This window comes from Patiria miniata, unplaced genomic scaffold (genome assembly GCF_015706575.1).
Source record: "Patiria miniata isolate m_02_andy unplaced genomic scaffold, ASM1570657v1 HiC_scaffold_7, whole genome shotgun sequence".
Classification (NCBI taxonomy): Eukaryota; Metazoa; Echinodermata; class Asteroidea; order Valvatida; family Asterinidae; genus Patiria; species Patiria miniata.
The window spans coordinates 19,334,898-19,355,076 of NW_024037074.1; the positions used below are offsets into that span (position 1 = coordinate 19,334,898).

Consider the following 20,179-nt stretch of genomic DNA (forward strand, 5'->3'; position numbering starts at 1 on the left):
AAATGAAAGGGTGTAAAGTACATATACTTCAGTGCGGAATTTGTTGCATTGTACTACCCGTAACTGTTTGGTCCTTTGCAAGTTTTCAAAAATATTTGGAATGATTTGAATCGATCCGTTGCAGAAGAATTTTCAGTAGTAACGGAGCATATTATTAGATGGGACTGACAGAAATACAAAGTAAGGGTTGGGTCTTACCGTGAACGGAATTCCGAAATAAATTCAACCGTTCAACAGCATTTTTACGGTTGTAAAGATTTGAACAAGGGTGTTGTTTTGGCTCGTGAACCACCTGAGAATTTCAATTCATTCTTTACTGCCCGTGTAATTGTCTGAATTGGAGAGTTGCTGCGTGCTTGCTGTGTAAAAAAAATATTGCCCTCCTCTTTCTTTGAGTTTTGCGCCGAGAAACAAGGTGAGTGCACTTTTGGCAAGTGCAGGTGAGATGAAGGCGCGACCTCATGAAGCAAAAAGTACTGGTAAATACCCTTAAAGCTATGCGTCTTGACAATTCTGCAGTAGAGCTACACGTAGTCTGACTGTTCCTTGCTGTACAGAGTGATCCTCAAACAACTTTTTATCGTTAAATTTCTATAAAAAAAAAGTGCAACACAAATATTTCATTTTGATGGAGCATATTAATTGTAGGCCTACGGTACTCTTGTGTATAATCAGAGAAAATGTCATGGAAACCCATTCATTCAAACCGGAGCTGTAACAGATTATGTGCGTTTTTCAACCATTCTAATGGGGATTACACATTGCATTGGAAATCGCTCAACTGGCACTCTGCAATGGATCTTTTCATTATACTGCGTAAATCACATTGGAACGGGTGAAAAAAAACCACATTGCCATTTATAATCTGTTGTATCTCTGGTTTGCATGAATGGATTTTCATCAAAATTTCCTTCACTCTTAAATTCTGGGTCAGGCCCTGATCTGAGAAATTGAGGCGGTGTTGGGACTCTTTTTTTTGCGGAGTCTTTGCCCCCAGCAGCATGTATTGCAAACAGTGAAAGTTGTGGATTTTTCTACTCAAGTACTCACAAAGAAATTACTTGCAAGTTGTCAAGAACTTGCGAGTAATTGAATTCCCATAAAAGCAGAAAAATTACCTTAGTACAATACCTTAATATTACGGGAAGTAACTACATGTACAAGCAAATAGCGTGCAAGTCCAACACATTTTTCAGCACTGAGTTGTCCTTACTGTGTGACGTTTTGGGTCATTTACTTGATTTTTATTTTGGACGAATGGAATCCTAGGGAGAGAGAGGTGGAGGGAGTGATTCCCTGCATGGGACATATTAAGCCGTGAACCCTAAACCCTAAATTGCTACTTGGGAGTACCTGCTTCTACTCGCGCAAGGACGAGTACTCGAGTAGATGAAAAACCACGAGTAGAATGAGTAGCATAAACTACTCACGAGTACTCGAGTAATCGAGTTACTGGCCCAGCGGTAGAAAGTACATTGTACATTGTCTGTTAAAAAGGTAACCGTTTGGGTTCCAAATGTGAATAGTCCAGAAAGGAATTTTAATCGTCGTTTTTGTCCATTTTCTGGCTGTCAACAACCATCATGTTAGTTCCTCCTTCAGTTAGTGCAGGGTGTTAGTGCAGTACGCTTAGTCCATTCAACAAGGTTGCCCCCCAAAAAGCTTGGAATTTTAATCGAGGGGGGCAATTTGATTGTTTCATTGTTCGCAGGTACTTTATTCAATAATAGAAGCGTTTTAGTCAACCTCAAATTGAATTTCTTTTTTGTTTGTTGCAATTTGAAGCATTTGTTGACAGTATCATTGTTCTGGCATCTTTTTTGTAGGGGGCACTATTCAGAAGAATTTCATCACCTTGTTTGACTACTAAACCAGTCATGACAAGTTAACGCCCAGGCCTAATGTTGGGTACGACTGTCCCGACACAAAAGAGGGAGCTCAATTCTTGTGCGATTGTTACTTTTGAAATTGGTAAATTGTACCCATTGGCAATGCATCAGTTTGGGTCACACAGAGGTTAACTGTGGTCAAAACTTCCAAGACACAGCAAAATGATGGAACACTCAGACAACACGCTTGAACTTACCAACAATACGCCTACATGTGTACAACAGGTGGTGTATGTACACCTGTATATTGTAAAATTCCTTCTCATTTCATTGAATGAAAGGATGTTTATTGCCAAGAGAAAATTCACTTCAATAAAGTGGGCCTGTTTTTGTTTTTGTTTTTTCAAATACCTGTATGCACTCAACCATTCACAGGCCGGTTCATACTCAGTGCGAAAGTGTAGGCGAACGCTAACTGGTGACGTCACGTCAAGTTTTTCGCGTTGTGAATTTCCAGAAGTTGGAACACATTTTAATTTTGGTGAATTTGGAAGTGAATGTTTCATGAGGACAAGGTCGCTATGGATCCGCATGTGCATGAAGTATCGGAACTGGCCTTAAGACTCTATTTTAATCCATTGAAACCTACGCCTGGCTTTTCAGAATTTTGAAGGACTACTGGAGAGCCAAGAAACATGTACTGTTTCTTTTTTAGAAGCCTGATAAAGTCTCGGCTATAGATGTAAAGCGTGCAGAATGTGCCATTTAAAAGTACAAACAGATTCAAACTGTTTGTCAGAAGTATTGGTTTTTAATCTGTGCAGTGTGTTTGAAAAGAAACTCGTATTCAATTTAAAATAGTGCTTCATGAGATACGGGAGGGGGGGCCTAGTGGTTAGGGTTCGTGACTCATGATCAGAGGGTCAGGGGTTCGATTCCAGCTGCTGGTCATATGTTGTGTCCTTGGGCAAGCCACTTCACCCCCACTTGCCTCTCTTCACCCAAGAGTGTACCGGCATTACCTGGGGAGTAACTTGTGATGGACTAGGATCCCATCTTGGGGATGTAGAAATATTCTCAGGCGTTTCATGGTACTGAAACCGCAGATGAACGCCAGCCTGATGGGCCACATTGGCTCGTGACAAACTTTACTTACCTCACGAGATACACATTCTATGTGTGCAAACAAATTTAACCAGTTCCAATACTCTTGACCAATAGCCATTAGCGACAAGTTTTGCAGAAATTCCTTCCCTTTTTTCAGCAGTCCTTTTATTATTCTGCAACGTAGATTTAACATACAATAGTACCTTTATATCCAAAGGCAAGAATATTGCCCTTGAAAAGTTTTACAAAGCCTCAGAGTTTCAGCTTTGTTAGTTGCACGTAGGCAAACCATATGAATACCTTAATATATATTCTAAAGTATATTTTAGCCAACCAACTTCGTCGGCACACTTTGTGCACTGTGGTGACGTTGTCGCCGTTTTGCCCCTAACTGCTTGAATTAAAAATGGAGCTGGATTTGGCCTTGGAAAGTTGGATTAAACAAATCTCTCTGTCCGGACAGTGTGGCTGCTTGCTCACACTAACAATTGAAAGGTGTGAATGAAAGGGTCAGAATATTTGTGATCTATGTTTTTTTTCACTTTTTGTTCCTTTTTCTCTCATTTCTGTAGAGTTACTCAAGTCGAACCTGCACGTTTTTAGCGTGGAGGGCATCACGGATTATTCTCAGTTGGTCGTCGACAAGAGGTCCCACGAACTACTCGTTGGCGCCAGGTCAGTGTGATCAGTCATTCACATCATCTTCATTGAAGTTCACCGCCCCCCCCCCCCCACCCCCACCACACCCCACCCCCCACTAACAGAGAATTGTTTGATTCCTGAAAAGTTCTGCACTTTTTAGACTTTTTAATATTTTTCATGGACCATTTGATTTCTTTGCATTGGAGGGAAATCTTTTGAATTTAAAATTTTTTTTTTCCAACACTGGTTTTGGTTAAGTGGTCAGATTTTGAAAATTCTGAATGAACTTTGTAGAGTATAATTTACTTTCTACATTTTCTTCTCGCAAATGTATTTAACAGTTATATTTCCATTTTTTTTTAAAGAAATTGTGGTTTGGGCTCAGCTTCAAGATAATTGCCATTTTTCAGCCCAAAAGCCCACTTACAAATGTGTTCCAAAACATTGATTCGTTACCAGTGGAACGTGTGTACATACATGTATCTGAAAATCCAGAGGAGGACACTTCTTTCTTTCGAAAACATTCAATAGCCATTTATGTTTATACTTGGCAAAAATGGCTTTTAGAGCTCTGGGTGAATTTCAAAATAAACTTAATATTGGAAAGAAAAATAAACAGACATCCCCAGGAGGTGATACTTTAGTTTATTTGGGAGGTATATTTGTTTGTTTGAAAACCTTGTTTGGACTACCCAGGGGTGGCAAATTTTAGTCGTTTTTTTTTTTTTTTTGAGGGGGGGCCTCCAATTTCTTGGCACTTCTAAGTATACAATTTTCCACTAGTAAGAGAGCTTTTGTCTGTTTCAAGCATGGCAAGAAGCACCCCAATCCTGAGAGGAAAATTTCTTCCGTGTCTTGTAAAAGTTGATGTTCTTTTGCTCATACATATATAGGCTGTATGAAAAAAATAAGAGGTAAAGGAGTTTTTTACCACTCAGCCCAGAGGCTCGAGGGGTATTGTTTATGTTGTTTTTTTCCATGGTCATGCTCGTTCCATTTTCTTTTAGCTTACTCCTAATAGGAATTCATTGATATATTACATTCCATATTTAGGCATATTATCATGCTTTCAAACCAAGGACTCGATTATAGAAAATCTAAAGATACAAAAATGTTTCACTTGAAGTTTGAACACGTCCGTTTTACAGGTTTATGTTCCTTATGAGATCAAGATGAAGCTTTCAAATCATTCATCTTACGGATGTTTTTCCTCTGCTGTTAGCGGAATAACAAACAGTCTTGAGCTTGTTGATATCTGGACGTGGCCCGAGGTTCCTCGTCTCCAAATTTAAGGCCCCCCCCCCCAAAAAGAGGAAGTCTTCACAGCGAGAACTTTCAACGTCAGCTGCTTGAGTGTTGAGAACAGTGAGTGGTTAGACCGCAAAACCCTCCGTCTGTGGTCAGACTTGACCCGGGTACAAAATTAGCCAGTTCAAGAAATAAATGGCCCTCTTGTCAAGTTTTTATCCACTAATTTAGAAGATAAGCCTCAAATTGAGGTTGTTTGTCCACATGGTACAGAGAGGGTTTGTTCACTAATAAACCAGGGGATGTTTGAGTTGAGCTTGTTTGGGCCTAAATGTTTTCAAATATGTTGGTGGTGGTTGAGTTCTGTTTAGTTCAACAGAAACAGGGCAGGAGGTTCTTTATTACATACTGTACCAAAAAACAAACATGAAGGGGCACATGTAGGTGGGTATTGAATAATTATTAGTACACTGAAAATTTATTTACAAAAAAATAAACAAAGATGTTAAAACTCTTTAACAATAACCAGTTCTTAATTGGTCATTTAAAAAAAAAAAAAAATGTAAAGTAATTTTACATTCAACATTCTTAATTGGGCATTTTTAATTTGTCATTTCATCATTCCTAATTCGTAATTCGTAATTTGTAATTGGTCGATTGGTCATTTTTAAAATGACCAATTAAGAGTGATGAATGTAAAATTTCTCTAAAATCGGAGCAAAGTTTGGGAATTTTGTAACCATTTGGGCAGAAATTCCTGTATAAAATTCACTGGACCGGTACAGTTGTAACCTTTTGCAAACTCTATTTTGCAGTTGCCGCCTTAATTTATTTGGGGGGAAAAAAGTTTGGTAAAAAAGGTCTTTACAGTATTTTTTATTTACCCTAAACAAGTAAGAGTTTGATTTATCGTGCCCGAAAGAGTTGTAAAAACTTACGGATGGCTAAGCATGAAGTATTTCTATATTGCCTCCCAGAGTGACAAGTATGTCAACTCGCCCTCCTTGTCGGCCGTAAAAATTAAAAAGCCGTGACACCTGAAATGCAAACATCCCTTTCATACCCACATGTACCCAGTGCAGTTTACCGCCTATGTTATTGTTACCTTACTAACCCAAGGAGATTTTCCCTTGTTGACAGGTGTAATTAATAAAAGCAACGATTACAAACAACTTTTTTTTTCAAACAAGTTCTTTTTTGGGGTGTATATCGGTAGGTCCTGATAACAAGCGCTCATGATGATGACACTCTGAAAGAGAATTTGGTCCAAACATCCGGTCATATTTGTTTCATTATTATGCTGGAGAAAATGAAAGTTCATAATTCTCAATCCCCAGACTGCTGAGTACAGATTAACTTTCACATCAGCGACATAAATTAGTAATTTTTCATTTTTTGACAAAGCAACCCACTTTCTAGTTTAGGGAGTTTTTATGAAGCATCTTCTTTCTGAAATTAAAGTTCCAAACTTAAAAAGATACAAATCTAGCATTTTTTGGGGTTTAATTTTCTTCCTTCGGTGTACCATTGTTACATTTTTAAAATTTAGATGAAGATAAGTCAGTTATAGAGCAACAGAAAAAGTCACTAGTTTGGCATTTTTACCATAATGATTTTATTTTTCAAGCTTACCGGTCCCACTTTCACCAAGTTTAGGGGGGAGGGGGAATCCTGTTTCACTTATGTGCATATACCAATTTTTTTGGACAGGTCACATATATTTAAAATTTTTCAATGGTACCACCCATTTTTAAAACAATTAAAAGTTCTGACATTTTGAATCTACCTTGAATTGTCACCTTCTTTGATGCTACTACAAGAAGATATTCTTCAATATTACTAAGTTAAAACCATCAAGTTTTTTCCTCTTTGCATTTTCCCCAACAGAGATTTGCTGGTGAGATTAAACCTGGATGATCTGTCCATAATTGAGGTAAGTGGATCAAGTTAGATTACCGCTGGGTTAGGGGCCGAGGTCATATCGCCATGGATACTGTTTCATTCATAATCTTATATCAGGCTCACACTAACCCCTTCTTTCTTAGTTGCACACTTCATGTATGTCAAGTTGCATTGCGGTCATTCTATAAATTCAGGGTCCAAAGTTTGACATTTTTCCGCCCCCCCCCCTTACCTCTGAACTTTTCAGTTAGCAGCTCAAGTACATGTATCATTAAAAATGAGTTCAAAGTATTCTCATTTGTTGGGTCGGTAGTTTGTTTTTACACAATCGCTCCTAGGGGGAAAAGGGTAGTAATGCGTGCAGGAAAGGAGACAGGAAGCAATGGACCACAAATTAATATTGTTAGTTACTTCTGGTACCTCAAAAGTGCCCTAGGCACTGTAGCTCGCAAGCCTGAAGAAACCTGTGGAGAGAAGACAATGAGGAGAAATTACAGTTTTAGAGGTGGGAGGAAAACCCCAGAAGATATTCTGGGGAAACCCACGGAATCAGGTAGGGACTGAAAACCCAATCCACATATTGGCCCAGGCAGGAATCAAAACTGGGTCACAGCCAGACAGCCTGACTCCCCTATAGAATGACCCACATTACCATAGGCACTGGTCAATTTACCTCAGACTTGCAGAAGAAAATTTACAACTTTTACATCTTTCCCTCGGGCTTCAAGAAAATGTTGTGAATCAACACTTTCAAAAGGTCTTGCCTATGATAAAGCTATGTCTATTCGGGATATATGGGGGAGGGGCTAATTATCGGTAGCCTGTTTAGTATAGCGAACACCATATGAGGCACTATTTACCCACTCCAAAGTTCGCCCTCATACTTCAAAAAGGTTAATGGAGCAAACTGCTACCGTTTAGAACACGTATAAATTTTACCAAAGATAATTGAGACAAGCACCGAGACAGTTGTAGTTTGTAGAGTTTTAAGATTGCGTGTCAAGTTGTAATTTCAACAAATTTTCCCATGTGGAAAAATTGTGGGAAAGACCAAATGACTGCACTTTCCACAAAATTATATGACTTTGATCACGCCTCCTTTGCCGAATGGCCATCCCCAAAAATATCCCACGTCCCGTGTTCGGAAATTCGTCAAAGAAATTCCTCATCGTTGAAGAGGTGTTCATGTAGGTGTCTTGTTAAAAGTATCACCTACATCGCGGCATTGCTTTTACATGTGTCTTCGAGTGGCTAGGTATAGTCAACACAAGAGACATCTGTCTGTCATCTGTCTTCCCTCAAAAAAAAATTGCTTCTGCACTCCAGTTGGCGTGCCGTTTTGGCAAATGTCAGGGATCTTAAACTAGAAAAAAAAAATCATTCCGACCTTCCACAGATCTACCGCCTCGTTTTTTCTGCTGTCTTGGCCAGATGTGCAACACCTCTCTCTTCTGCCGAAGCCTGTTCCCAAGTTTAGAGGGGAGAAGTATATCCTCGTTAATTTACTTGGCACTGGGGTAAAAGGCAACGAGACCCCGAGGCATGGTTACTTAAGTGATATTACCGCCAACGAGCCAGCCATATCTTTGCATCTTCTTTGCTGCTGTTGATACCGGTTGTTGAAGGGGGGATCAAGTTGGGAGAGGGACAAGGCCGTAAAGCATCCCTGTCCTGCATCAGTGTAGTCGTGGTCCAAGACGTTAGTGAACGATAATGGACTGCCACTGCGTGGCCGATTTTAATAGTAGTAGTGCGCCCTCCCATGACTAGTTATTACCGTTTGGTTACTTGCGCAAACTGCTTGCTAGTGTGAGCGATTTGAACTATGTAGTGTGACGGTACATCACAGTGGAACAAACAGCGTGAAGCGATCCACTTTCGATCAGTTACATCTAGAACTAAGACTCATGGGCCACTTGAACAAGCACCAAAATTGGTGCTTGAAATTGTATGAAATTTTCTGCATAGCAAAAACAAGTTACTGGTCAGAATGCCATGTTGTGTACATCGCTTGTAAGGGTAACATGCAAAATTGTGACCAGGGGTAACTGGAGGTTTTACCCTGAGGTAACCTCACAAAACCCTGTTAAACCTTGAGCTTTAACTTGAGTTACCACCTGATAAAGTTTGGATTCTCCCCTAAACTGGTTCTCAAGTGATTTTTGTTTTGCAATGTGTTTGGCCTAGCATGTCTGAGAAATTGGGCCACTGGTCTTTAAAAAAACGACTTCAAAGTCAGAGCCTTGGACTTGGCTGATTTGGGTTGACTTTGATGTAGGTTTGTTTATCCTCAAAGTCTACTCCCTCTGACATTTATGAGGGCTCCATTTTAAAGGTTTATGGCAAACATCTGTGGGGTTGGGAATTGAATAAATCGATAAAAGTAGCAAGGAGCAACCTTCAGATGAAACGTTGAGCATTTTAAAGGGTTTGTGAAGTGAATTTTTCTTTGGAACATATCTTGTGCAACTTTCTACTCCTCTTAAATGTATGAAAAATAGTTGAAATCCCTTTTTGGTCAATTTTCCATGCTTTTCCCAACAACTGAGGGTGCTGTTGCTGTGATGTCATTTCAGGAAGACACTGTTCAGAGTAGGGGTTTTCTGTTCAAATTGTGAACCCAGAAATTTTCTCATTGAAGACATTTGTGAGAAAGGATTGCTCATTGGCTTACTGCCATGTACTGACACAACGACGAATCACCAAAGAAACGACATTTTACGACAGCGAAATATCAAATATTCTTTCAACTTTTGGTACTGAAATAGCTGTAACATTGAGGTTTCTGCCCAAAAAGACATCACAGTTTTGCTCACGAATATGGCAATTTGCATTAGCATAAAAACAAAAAGTATCAAAGTACCCTTGAAAATGGCAAAACGAAAATTGGAAATAAGGTTGAGTGGGACACAAAGGTGCTTAGTCAAGGACTGCATTAAAGAAAAATTACATTGCACGGGCCCTTGAACATAGACTAATATAGCAACTACCATTAGTAGCCTTACTGATTTTTTTCTTTACACTTCACATGCAGTAACTATTAAGCAGTGGATAAGGGCGGAAAATGATGCTTAGCAAATGTTTGTGCTGAGCAAAAACCAGCTGGGAACCATTCAAAAGCAATATACTCTGTATGGCATTTCGGCTGGTACTCTGTCTTTGCTTTAATAGCATACCTTTGTGCTTAGTACATTTCTGTGCTTGGCCCCACTGATGGGTGATTTGAAAGCCATTGATAAAGAATTGATTTCAAAATGTCAACGATAATGACATACAGACTGGCATCCAGTCCCACAAACAGGCAGTGAACAACCAACTCATCGGGGGAAATAAGCCAAATATTGCCTTCAAAGAGAGTCACTGAAAGCATGATACACTGACATTGTTAACTTGGTAGGTCATGGTGGGATACAAACCTTGGAAAAACAACAGATGTATAAGAAAAGATTCCTGAAAACAAACCGGGTATAATTAACAATGGAAGTATCATCTGGAGACTTTAAGGAGCCAGCAATCAAGTCCAGTTATGCTCGTGCTGTTTTTGTTTTTGTTTTTTATAATTGCTTAAGATCTTCTGAAAATAAGATGATGTCAGTTTCGTTCTCGAGCAGCGGTTCGACAAATACAAGGAGAGACAAAAAACAAATAAATGGAGGAATCGTTGGCGAGGGTCTGTCTGAGTTTGCTCCGCCACCTGTCCTGCAGTGACGGGCTTGATGGACCCTGACATTTCCAGGCCCAGGAGTGTGACATTTGAAGAGATTAGCCGGGGAGTGGGAGGAGAGAGGGTTCCTCTGTCGCCTTCATCTCCCCCCCCCCCCCCTTCTCCCCTGCGGTTGTCACTTCGTGTCTGGGTTACTCAGAGGCTGAGACTGGCAAAGCAAGACATCATCAATGTCCATGGGAATCCTTCCATCTGCCCGCAGTCTACCATTTGTTTTTTTTTCTCTCTGAGCCGGGGCGTCTGTTGACGTTGAAGGAGTGGGAGATGATGGGAAGATGACCTGCTTGCAATGCACCCGGCCGCTCCCATAAGGAATCAGATCTCAAGTGATGCATGGCCGTCTTACATGCGGAGGATATTTGCTATCTACGTTAGTAGAAGAGGCCACCGTAGATTGATCGCCATATATTTTTTTACTACTAACGTGATGTAACGGGCGCTCTGCAATAAATACTTTTTCAGTCAAGGGAATTTGCAGTTTTAGGGGGCGTACCATTTTTAGAAGATGCTTAGGATGTTTTGAATTCTGTCATTCCTGTCTTAGAAACCTGAGGCTGAGGTATAGGTTAGCATTTCTTTCACCACTGACCTGTACATGTTTTTTCAGAGAAACTTGAAGTTTTACAAGAGGGTTGGGTAGGGTAGGGTAAACGGGGTAGTATTTTGATATTTCTTATTCGCATGACTAGTCATCAGCTGTGTACTATGAAGTCTTTTAGCAAAAGTCATTTCAGATAGCCATGTTCTCTTCAGCAAAATAATATTCTCACGACAAGTATCACTACTTTTGTTTCAAACTTTACACTTTTGACCCTCAATTCATCAAACAGAGCTCACCCACAGAGCTCAATTTCCCGCCCTCCCAAGCTGCCTTCAAACATTAATTTACTCCGAACCCTTCCCAAATCCAATTTGACAAATTCGAGAAATTTCAAAGATTTTTTTTTGTCAGTCCAATCCTGTGTCATTGACAACATTTATTTCCCGGGGAACCAAATAAATGCCCTCTGATTTACTTACAGGAAGCTGAGTTTAAAAGTTTGCAGGGGTCGTAGGATTGGGTCGAACCCCATCCAAATCTATTTAAAAACCTCCAATAAAAGCTGTTTATGGGGACAGAATCAGGGAGGAACTTTACAGGAAACATCTGGGTAATGTGTGATTTACGGCCCGGCCCGAATCTGCAACAGTTTGTTTTGTTGGCAGCATAAAATGAGAAACTTGTCCAATTTGATTTGGGGTTAGAACTCCTCCAGCCCTGCAGCTGTCGCGCAGAGGGAAGTCCAGTAATGCCCGGAACCTTGAATGAACCAGAGATGTGTCAGGGACTCGTACTTCAAAAGGATCAAGAAAGTGCACGATTCATTTGGCAGGTTCAGGAAAACGAGTTAATTTATTCCTCCTGATTCCTTCCTGGGTTTTTTTCCCCCCTTCTCCTTTGCTCTGTTAATGATTCATTTCTCTCTGTCACATCACTGCATCGGGCTCTTAGATTTGTTAACACCAATTGGAGAAATCCGAGAAAGGTTGCGACTGAATTGAGCAGATTTTCGGGTTAATTGGTAAGAAATGACAGCAATGAATCTGACCACCCTTGCTCTGTGAGTAAATTTCTTGCCAGTAATTAGGGTACGGTCATCGGAACCGGGTACCCGAGTACCTGACCACTGATGTCAAGAAGCAGTTCCAGATATGGTATCGGGTACCCGTAACCATCTTTACAAATTACTCAGTAATTTCTCAGAGACAATGAAAAAGAAAGAATTCAAATGCCGTGTGTGCTTGGAGAATTTTCAAAATGAAAACCAGGCTACATGGAAAACCAAAACATATTTCACGTTTCAATATGTGCATTTCAACACGTGACAGATGACACTCGCGAAAGTTGCAGTTTCCACCGTAAAGCTATAAAGCCCTTCAGACAACTTCTGGAATTTGAATTTGGGGTTTGGGTTTCTGTTACGGGTACCGGGTACCAGTGTTTTACTTCAGTAGGGTACCTAGTTCCCGAATTATACACACCACTACCAGTAATCTTGACATGCCCAAACTCTCTTTTTTGTGGAGTGCATTGGAGGATGCAGACCCCAATCTGCAAAGTCTCGAGTTGAAGGATGCTCATTTGCCTGTCAGAGGATTAGCTTGGCATTCCTTGGATCGTGTGGCTTCTCATCATATCTCTGTTGTAATCATGGTTGTATCAGAGCAAGGGTTAAAACACACTTAGATCTGTTACTCTGTTAACATAAACATGTTGATGCTTGTGAATGGTTGGCAGTGCTCTAGTAAGGCCAAGTTGGTCGGTGAGGCCAAGTGTTGTGGGTTATATTAGTGAGAGGAAATGTTTCCCTTCTGCGCATCTGGAGATACCTAGACTGTGATGACAAGTAATTTAGCGAGATACTGATGGTGAAAATCTCGCCCACGCCACCCGGTCATCTGTAATACCATACATGTTGACTACACACTCCTGGTAGCTCTATACCGTGTTCATCAGCTACAACGGATGTCCTTTTGCAAAAGAGAGTTTACACTTATAGTACAGATGTGTAACCACATTGGCATTTCTCTGTGGAATTCTCCAAGCATCTGCAAAAGCAAACTATTGAATTTTTTTTAAAGGGCTGATGGGCGGTTTAAGTCTCCTCCTGAGATGACCTCGCAATCTCTCTCCTGATTTGTGGAGATGGAAGATATGCGTCATGGAAGAACAGTTAAAGATGTCATCATGAAGGGTCCGTCATTTTCTTTTTGAGATGTGCCTGAAGTTTATAAAGGAGTTTGTATTTCTTTGCCTTCCACCTTCCTCAAAATATACTACCAAGGCAGGTATTTGGGAAGAGTTTCAAGTCCCTATGTACAATTTACAGTTATATATTGCATAGGGTTGCCCCTGTGGTCTAATGATTAGACATTCATGTGTGCAGAGCCACAGATGAATATCTGATATATCCTAACATGCAAATATTTCAAAACTGTAATGTCAATTCATTGAGAAATGTGTACTAAGCTGTTGATTGGTCAATTTGGATGCCATGTTTTTTGTAAAACAACAACGGGTTACTGAAGACCTGATATAGAAGGCGCCCGGTGAATGGTCAGAATCTCGAGGTCAATTAAGACGCAGTCTTGTTTTGCATAATTAATCGCTGAATCTGCTGGCATATTATAGACACTTGCTGTCAAGGGGATATTCCATAGACTAGGTTTCCCCCGGGCTCTGGGTTTACCCAGTCTCGCATTCTAGTTCCCTCAGCTTCGCCTCAGGAACTACACATAGTTTGCCCATTTCTAACCTCAAACCATGTTGAATTTTTGATACTAGTTAATCAGTCGCTGACTTCAAAACCTCCCTTGTAGGCTACATGTTGCCGCCTTGCAAACGTGATGCGGACAGTATACTCTCCAGACTCCGGACCAAAAATGGATAATTTTCACGGACAACTGAAACAAATTGCCAATTACGAAGCCTTTTGCGGACTGCATGACATGACGAGCCCACCTTTAATGTCTCACTCCACCATATGTCTAGCCGGAACCTCTACCTCCATATAAACCCTTTGCTATTATCTCCACACCTGTTTCCTTAGTTTGGTATTTCTTAATTTTTTTCCCTCACTCTTGTCATATTCTGATGTTCCTTCCAGCTGGCCACTTTATTCCTGTATGGGTTTGGATCGTTTTTTCTTCATCTGCGGGTAGAATAGGGCCAGTAGTTTTCTAAAGATTGTGACAAATTTGTACAAAAGAAGCGTGTTTGCGGACTTTGGGTATTTGTGTATTTTTTCCATCTGTCTATGATTGGCGTATTCTGTGTCCATGCACAGACCATTTAAGTGGTCTGTGGTCCATGTAGGATGAGCAATCCAGACATCTGTATATAGATGAATTTGGAAGGCCGTTTATGGCAGATTTTTTTTTTATAATGTCGGGCACATACCTGTATATGGTACAGGGTACATGCTTGTACACTGAAAAAAATGCCAGCAAGATTTTTAGTCGGTTTTGAAAACTTCTCGTACTGAAACGTCTGCATTTTTTTCTTGAAATGGGTTCCAAGATGGCCTTGTTTGAAGTTGTAAAGTTTGACACTATCCTGTCAACTTATTTGAGGTCATTGTCCCCTTGTGTACACTAAAAAGCTTCTAAAGTTGATCTGTCAGGCTCCAAATAAAGCAGCAAAGCATGTTTGTCGGCCAAGTTCAGGAGCAGCTTATCTGTTATCACCGATCCCCTTGCCATGTTTTTTCTTCTTTCCGTCCCGGCAAACCGCTGGCCAACAAATCCCATAATTCCTTCAGCTAGATTGAGTCCCATCGATCCCCAAGGGGGAACAGATAGTACCGATCCACCAAGTAATACCTATACAGCCAGTGTGGTTTTTGCCTCATGGCTTCTGAGAATGGATGGTCTTGTTCAGAAGTAAGCTGTAGATGGTCTGGAGCAGAGGAACTTTAGAAGTTGCCGTTTGGTACATGTATCTTGAAATCCCTGGAGATATACACCAGACACCCCTTTAGCTACCTGATCAAGTTCACAAGTTCATTGGGTCTGTATGGCATAGATCCTGGTGTGAACAAATCTGTATAAGGGCACAATAGGCCAATAATGATTGTCAATTTTGGTTAACTCAAGTGGTTATTACAAAAACCAGATTTCTGTTTTGCTTAGGGGTGTGTGCATCGGAACACGGGTAGTACCCGACCGCTGGTGTCCGGAACCAGTTCCAGATTCTATAGGAAAATGTACAACTTTCCCAAGCACTTTTCTTGCAAAAACTTTTTTTGCAAGAGTTGTGTGTCGTTTTGTTTGCCTTCACAAAAGCCTGCATCCACACAGTACATTGCGCAGTACCCTCTTGCAATCTTTGTTTTTTCTTCAACTCAATTTGTACATCTGACTATTTTGAAAGATAAATGCAGAAAATTATATCAACACAGGGATATTATTTTTAGTTTTGAATTTTGTTTCAAGATTTGTTGGGTATATTAGAAAATTTTATTTTATGACTTTTGAAGAGTGATACATGTAGGCCTACGGTCAACGAATATACGCAGTGTGTGAAGGAAAAGGGTGAAGTCAAAATCCCAGTTGATGGATGATTCACAGGACGTTGCTTTAGCAGGGAGAGCAAATATGTAGAGACATTGGATGGATAATTATAAAAAAATATACCCCTGTGGGGGAGGGGGGGGGGAACAGATCCAATACTGGCCTTCAAAACTGCTTTTTTTTTGCAAGTCAGAAAATGACATCACACGTTATGGGCTGAATGACACTGAAGTACACATGTACTAACTGCATTTCAAAATATTAACTCGTCTCTAGTTTTTATGTTAAAAAAGTTTCAATAGATTGTTGTTTTTGGCGGGTTGTCACATGGCCAAAAAAGAGGGCCCATTCTACTGATCCTAACCCATTCCCTAGAGGACTTTTTCCAGAAATTGAACAAAACCTTGGATTTGGGGGTTTTCATGGGTTTTTTGAGGGGCTTTTTGCCAAAAAAAAGGAGAAACACAATCTCCCTGTTTTTCTACCAAATATCAGCGTGCCACTCCAGCGCTGATTGACATCTCAATCACACCCTACTCCTACCTGTCAAACTGTTTGTCAACAGAGGCTTAAGAGGATGGTTTGTCTTCTTCTTTTAGTTTTACGGTTCTAAATCCTGTGGTCCTGTGACCTAGTTTCAAGGTCGTGGCCCTGGTACTAGTGCTGTTGGCCTTGCATTGCTTAGGGATTGTGTGGCTAAACCAACCCTCATGGGAAAACCTTGTATTATGACAAACTAAACCTGTATTTGTATGAATTTTTCAATCCTGATTTCTTTTCAGAATTTTCTTCAGCAAAGAAATTTGTCGGATATATTATTATTTTTTTTCTTTTGTTGGAGGGTATCATGTTTAAGTACAGTTTCCAGATTCCCCTGAATGAAGGAAAACATTTCCCTTCCTAAAAGGTTCATTTGAATGAGTGTTCACAAAAAAGTAGTTCAATAAATTGTAATCTTTTTTTTTTTTTTATAATTTTCCTATGGCAATGATAAAATAATAAAAACGTGCATTGTAAATGTTACACAGTCTCATTTCAACACTCGCATAAAAAAATACATTTGTTTTCAGAAAATTTATGATTTTCCCGTCTGCTTTCAGTCCACAGAATGGAGGCCTCGGATGCAAGACATAGACAGATGTCAGAGAAAGGGTGAATCCTTGGTAAGTTTGGCCAGCCTGTTGTCTACTGACTCTAACCGAGTCACTGACTGACCCACTGACTGACTGACTGAGTCACATGATCGTTCTACACTAACAACAATCCTCTTCATTGGAGAAACCATTGTGCACACTACTGGCTTTCAAGTATTCCTACTTTTCCTACTTTTTTCCCAGTTAATTTTTTCCTTGCTCCTACTTTTCCTACTTTTTTTCTTGAAAAACTTACTTTCCCAACTTTTCCCTACTTTTTTGTCCCACAACTCCGAAAAATGAAATCTCATTGAATATTTTTCATGACAGTGTTACATACTGTTCATGTTTTGAGCCTACTGTTCTACTTTTTCAGCTGAGTGTTCTTGAAAGCCTGAGACTATTGTACAAAGCAACTGTTACCATCATGATATAATTGATAGCGTGCCCGAATTGGTCTATAGATAATGTCCTAAAGTGAGATCTTTTAGATCCAGCTCACTAGGCAAGTATAGCCATGTTTAACTAATAAATCCTTACGAGGAAAAAAAGTGATTTTTTTATTTCCAGACTTCATCTGCACATAGCCCTCATGAAAATCAGACCAGGCCCAAAGTGGCCAATATTGAAATAGGAAGAACTGAATCAGAAATTATCAATTTCCACTCTGTCCTTATTAGTTGTGGAAAGTTCCGCCGCAAGACGAGGCCTGTTTAAAATTGCCCGCCTCTGAAACGCCCGAGTGCAAGAAGGAAACATGAAATATTTGCTGCGTATTTATAAAACCTTTGCAATACAGGAATTCAGCGTGCGGCAAATGTTGAATGACGTCTTTTATTGGGATATCCCAATTACATTTCCATGTGTGTTACATGTTCGTGCCGATGTTTGACTACTAAAAAATTCAACCCATCCGAAATATGCAAAACATAAACAACGTAATCATCTCGAACAACACACAATGAAAACTTGAACCACGTGAGTACTTAGATGGAAAGAGGAAAAACATTAGTGTTGTTTTGGGCATGATTTACCAAACAGAGTAGCTTTAGTCAAAACTCTGATTATGTACTTGTAAATGTTGTGAATCTCCAAGAATCATTGTTGATTGAATTTGTTTTGGATCTTAAAAACAAAAACCATCTCCATTCACAAGAAGCAAACCATTTAAAGAATTGTACAGATAATGCTGCAGCCTTTACAGGTTTGTTGTCTGGCATTTTGACCAGCAACAAGTGACTGATGATTGAGTCACACTGACAATTTTGCCCTTTGACTTTCCAAAAGTACCATTCACCTTAGGGGAAGAAAAAACTGGGAAATGAAGAATTGGGAAACAAATTCAATAATTAGATGCAAATCGCGCAAGGTGTTAGACTGGAACCGCCCTTGCATATCACAATACACTGGGGAGGTGGCAAAACTGGGTCTGGTGTTCGGACTGCACTGTGAGGAAGCTATTCACGATGTAAGCTGTGCCACCAACCCTGACCCTAACCCCAAACGGTACATGCTGCAGAGCACCTGTTCGGTAGGGACACCATCTTGCATCACCTGTCTCGTTGCACTTGAACTTGTTGAAATAATCAAGTTGAAAATGCCTTCGAATACATTCCAAAGGAAACTGTTCCTCAATCCCACCACACATTTCATCATTCTTGGAGAAAAGTATGAGCTAACCATAAGCATAATTGACAGCATCGATGTGCTTTTACGCTAGTTTGTGCTTGGAGATTTTGTTTCGATGATGATGCAAGTTCTGATTCTGAAGTTAACATGCTCTTAGCCGTGCTTGCTGTTTCTGGTTTGCGTGAATCAGACAGAGGCGCGATCTGTGAGCAGAATATGGTGTGGCAGCCTCTACCAGCAGCGTTGTTGTTGGGTTCATCACAAGTCTGTTACTAGTTGAGTCTTCGAAGGGCTTGTGATTTATTTATAACCAGGTCGGTTACAAGCAAGTCCCTTCACAAGTCCCTTGGCCTTGCAAGCAACAGGGGATGAACAGCTTGTGACTTGACTTGAGAATTGTGATGGACTCGGCTACAACGCTACCTACCAGCGCCATGGTATAGAATTGGTGGCAGTTGCTTCATTAGTAGTGTCCTGTCAGATTTGTGGTTCGGAGACGAGCGATCATGATGGCATTCAGCCTTGGAGGGCTCTCTTGCTCATTAGACCTACCCCAGCCGTTGACTCAAGCGCATCTGTCACTTTCATGACACACTGTCTGGACACATCAATTCATAACTTAACTGTCTTAGTGCTATAATTAATCCCTAGTTTTTGGCATCAGTTCAATAACTTGAGGATTACTAACAGCCCCTTGTAAAGTGACACGTAATAGACACATAATTCCAGCGGGCATCTTTTAACAGCTTTTTTCCCCATTCACTCTGGGCTGAGGTCTGGCCCCGAGGATGACAAGTCCGGGATCTAGGTTCAGGAAAAGAGCACAAAGCCATCTCTGTCTGGACTGGCTCCTGGACCCGAGGCGACGACACACCATCATGGTCATTAGATTTGGTCCGACCAGCAAACCTGGGGTCCAATCATTTTGTCGGTCTTCAAGGGAAAGCTTTAATTATTTGTGACTTGACTTTTGAAAAGGTCACCAGACCTCTCCTGTAGCCCTCATGTTCGTGGCTGTGAAGCACCATCTGACAAATGTTCAGTTGTATGTGTGCAATGTGCCACTTGCCAAATTTTACGTGAGAACACAGGCCAGCCTTGGCACACCATAGAAAATAGCAAAAAGTGCCTTCACCTTCAAGTAGTTGTAGTGTTTTTTTTTTTTGGCTTTTAGAGAGCGAGAATGTCCACAGAGCTTATGATAACCTTTCAGGTGTACTTTAGCCAGAGTGACACCTCCGTTTAGAGTCTTCTTTTTTCTGAGTTTCCTTATTACGTAGGTTGTTCGGTTACCCTATACTGGTCAACCAACTCCTCCGCTTCCCTTAACCTTTCAACATGCGCGAAGATCGTCCACTTCGCACGATAAGTACGTTTAAAGTCTGATGGAAATGCAAGGAAACAAGCCTTCCCCAAAAAGTGGAAATGGAAATCAGCTGTTGTAGGAGGATATATATTTGAGGCGTTAAGGGTCAGAGTTGACGCCTTGACCATCACACCGCAGACCTGTTCTGGCCATCACAAGTGCCCCGTCCATGATTGGTGGTGTCCCTCTAATCCCTTATGAGTCAACACCGGTCTTCCATGTCAATTAACGTTGAGCGTCCAAAGTGTCCTGTTAACAGGAGAAGGGGAGAAATTAGCACCCTGGGAACTTCCAAAAAACCTATCCCAGGCAGAAACGGTGAAATTGATATCCTTTTTTGTTTTTCGCCAAAACCTGTGCCAAAAAACATCACCCCTTCCAGGTTATCAAGGACGGACGTTCAAATTGTCTTTGACACTTATTTTGTGAAATCGGGATTGGGAAGTGCGGAAGCGGGGTCATCAGGAGAACACGTTTAGCGTGCGTCCAGGCAATCTGTGCCATCATTGCTCCCGATAATCCAAATTACTCCTGACGCCATGGGGGT

General features: G+C 40.7%; 1 protein-coding gene across 4 annotated transcripts in view; it reads left to right on the forward strand.

Moving 5' to 3' along the window:
* LOC119718773 (semaphorin-5A-like) overlaps positions 1 to 20,179 on the forward strand; it is a 126,889-nt gene that overhangs the window by 29,111 nt on the left and 77,599 nt on the right. For all 4 annotated transcript variants that reach the window (XM_038188187.1, XM_038188186.1, XM_038188185.1 and 1 more), the window contains exons 3-5: positions 3,509 to 3,611; positions 6,714 to 6,759; positions 16,605 to 16,667. In XM_038188187.1, coding sequence (XP_038044115.1) covers positions 3,509 to 3,611; positions 6,714 to 6,759; positions 16,605 to 16,667 — 212 coding nt within the window. The remainder of the gene's footprint in view (positions 1 to 3,508; positions 3,612 to 6,713; positions 6,760 to 16,604; positions 16,668 to 20,179) is intronic.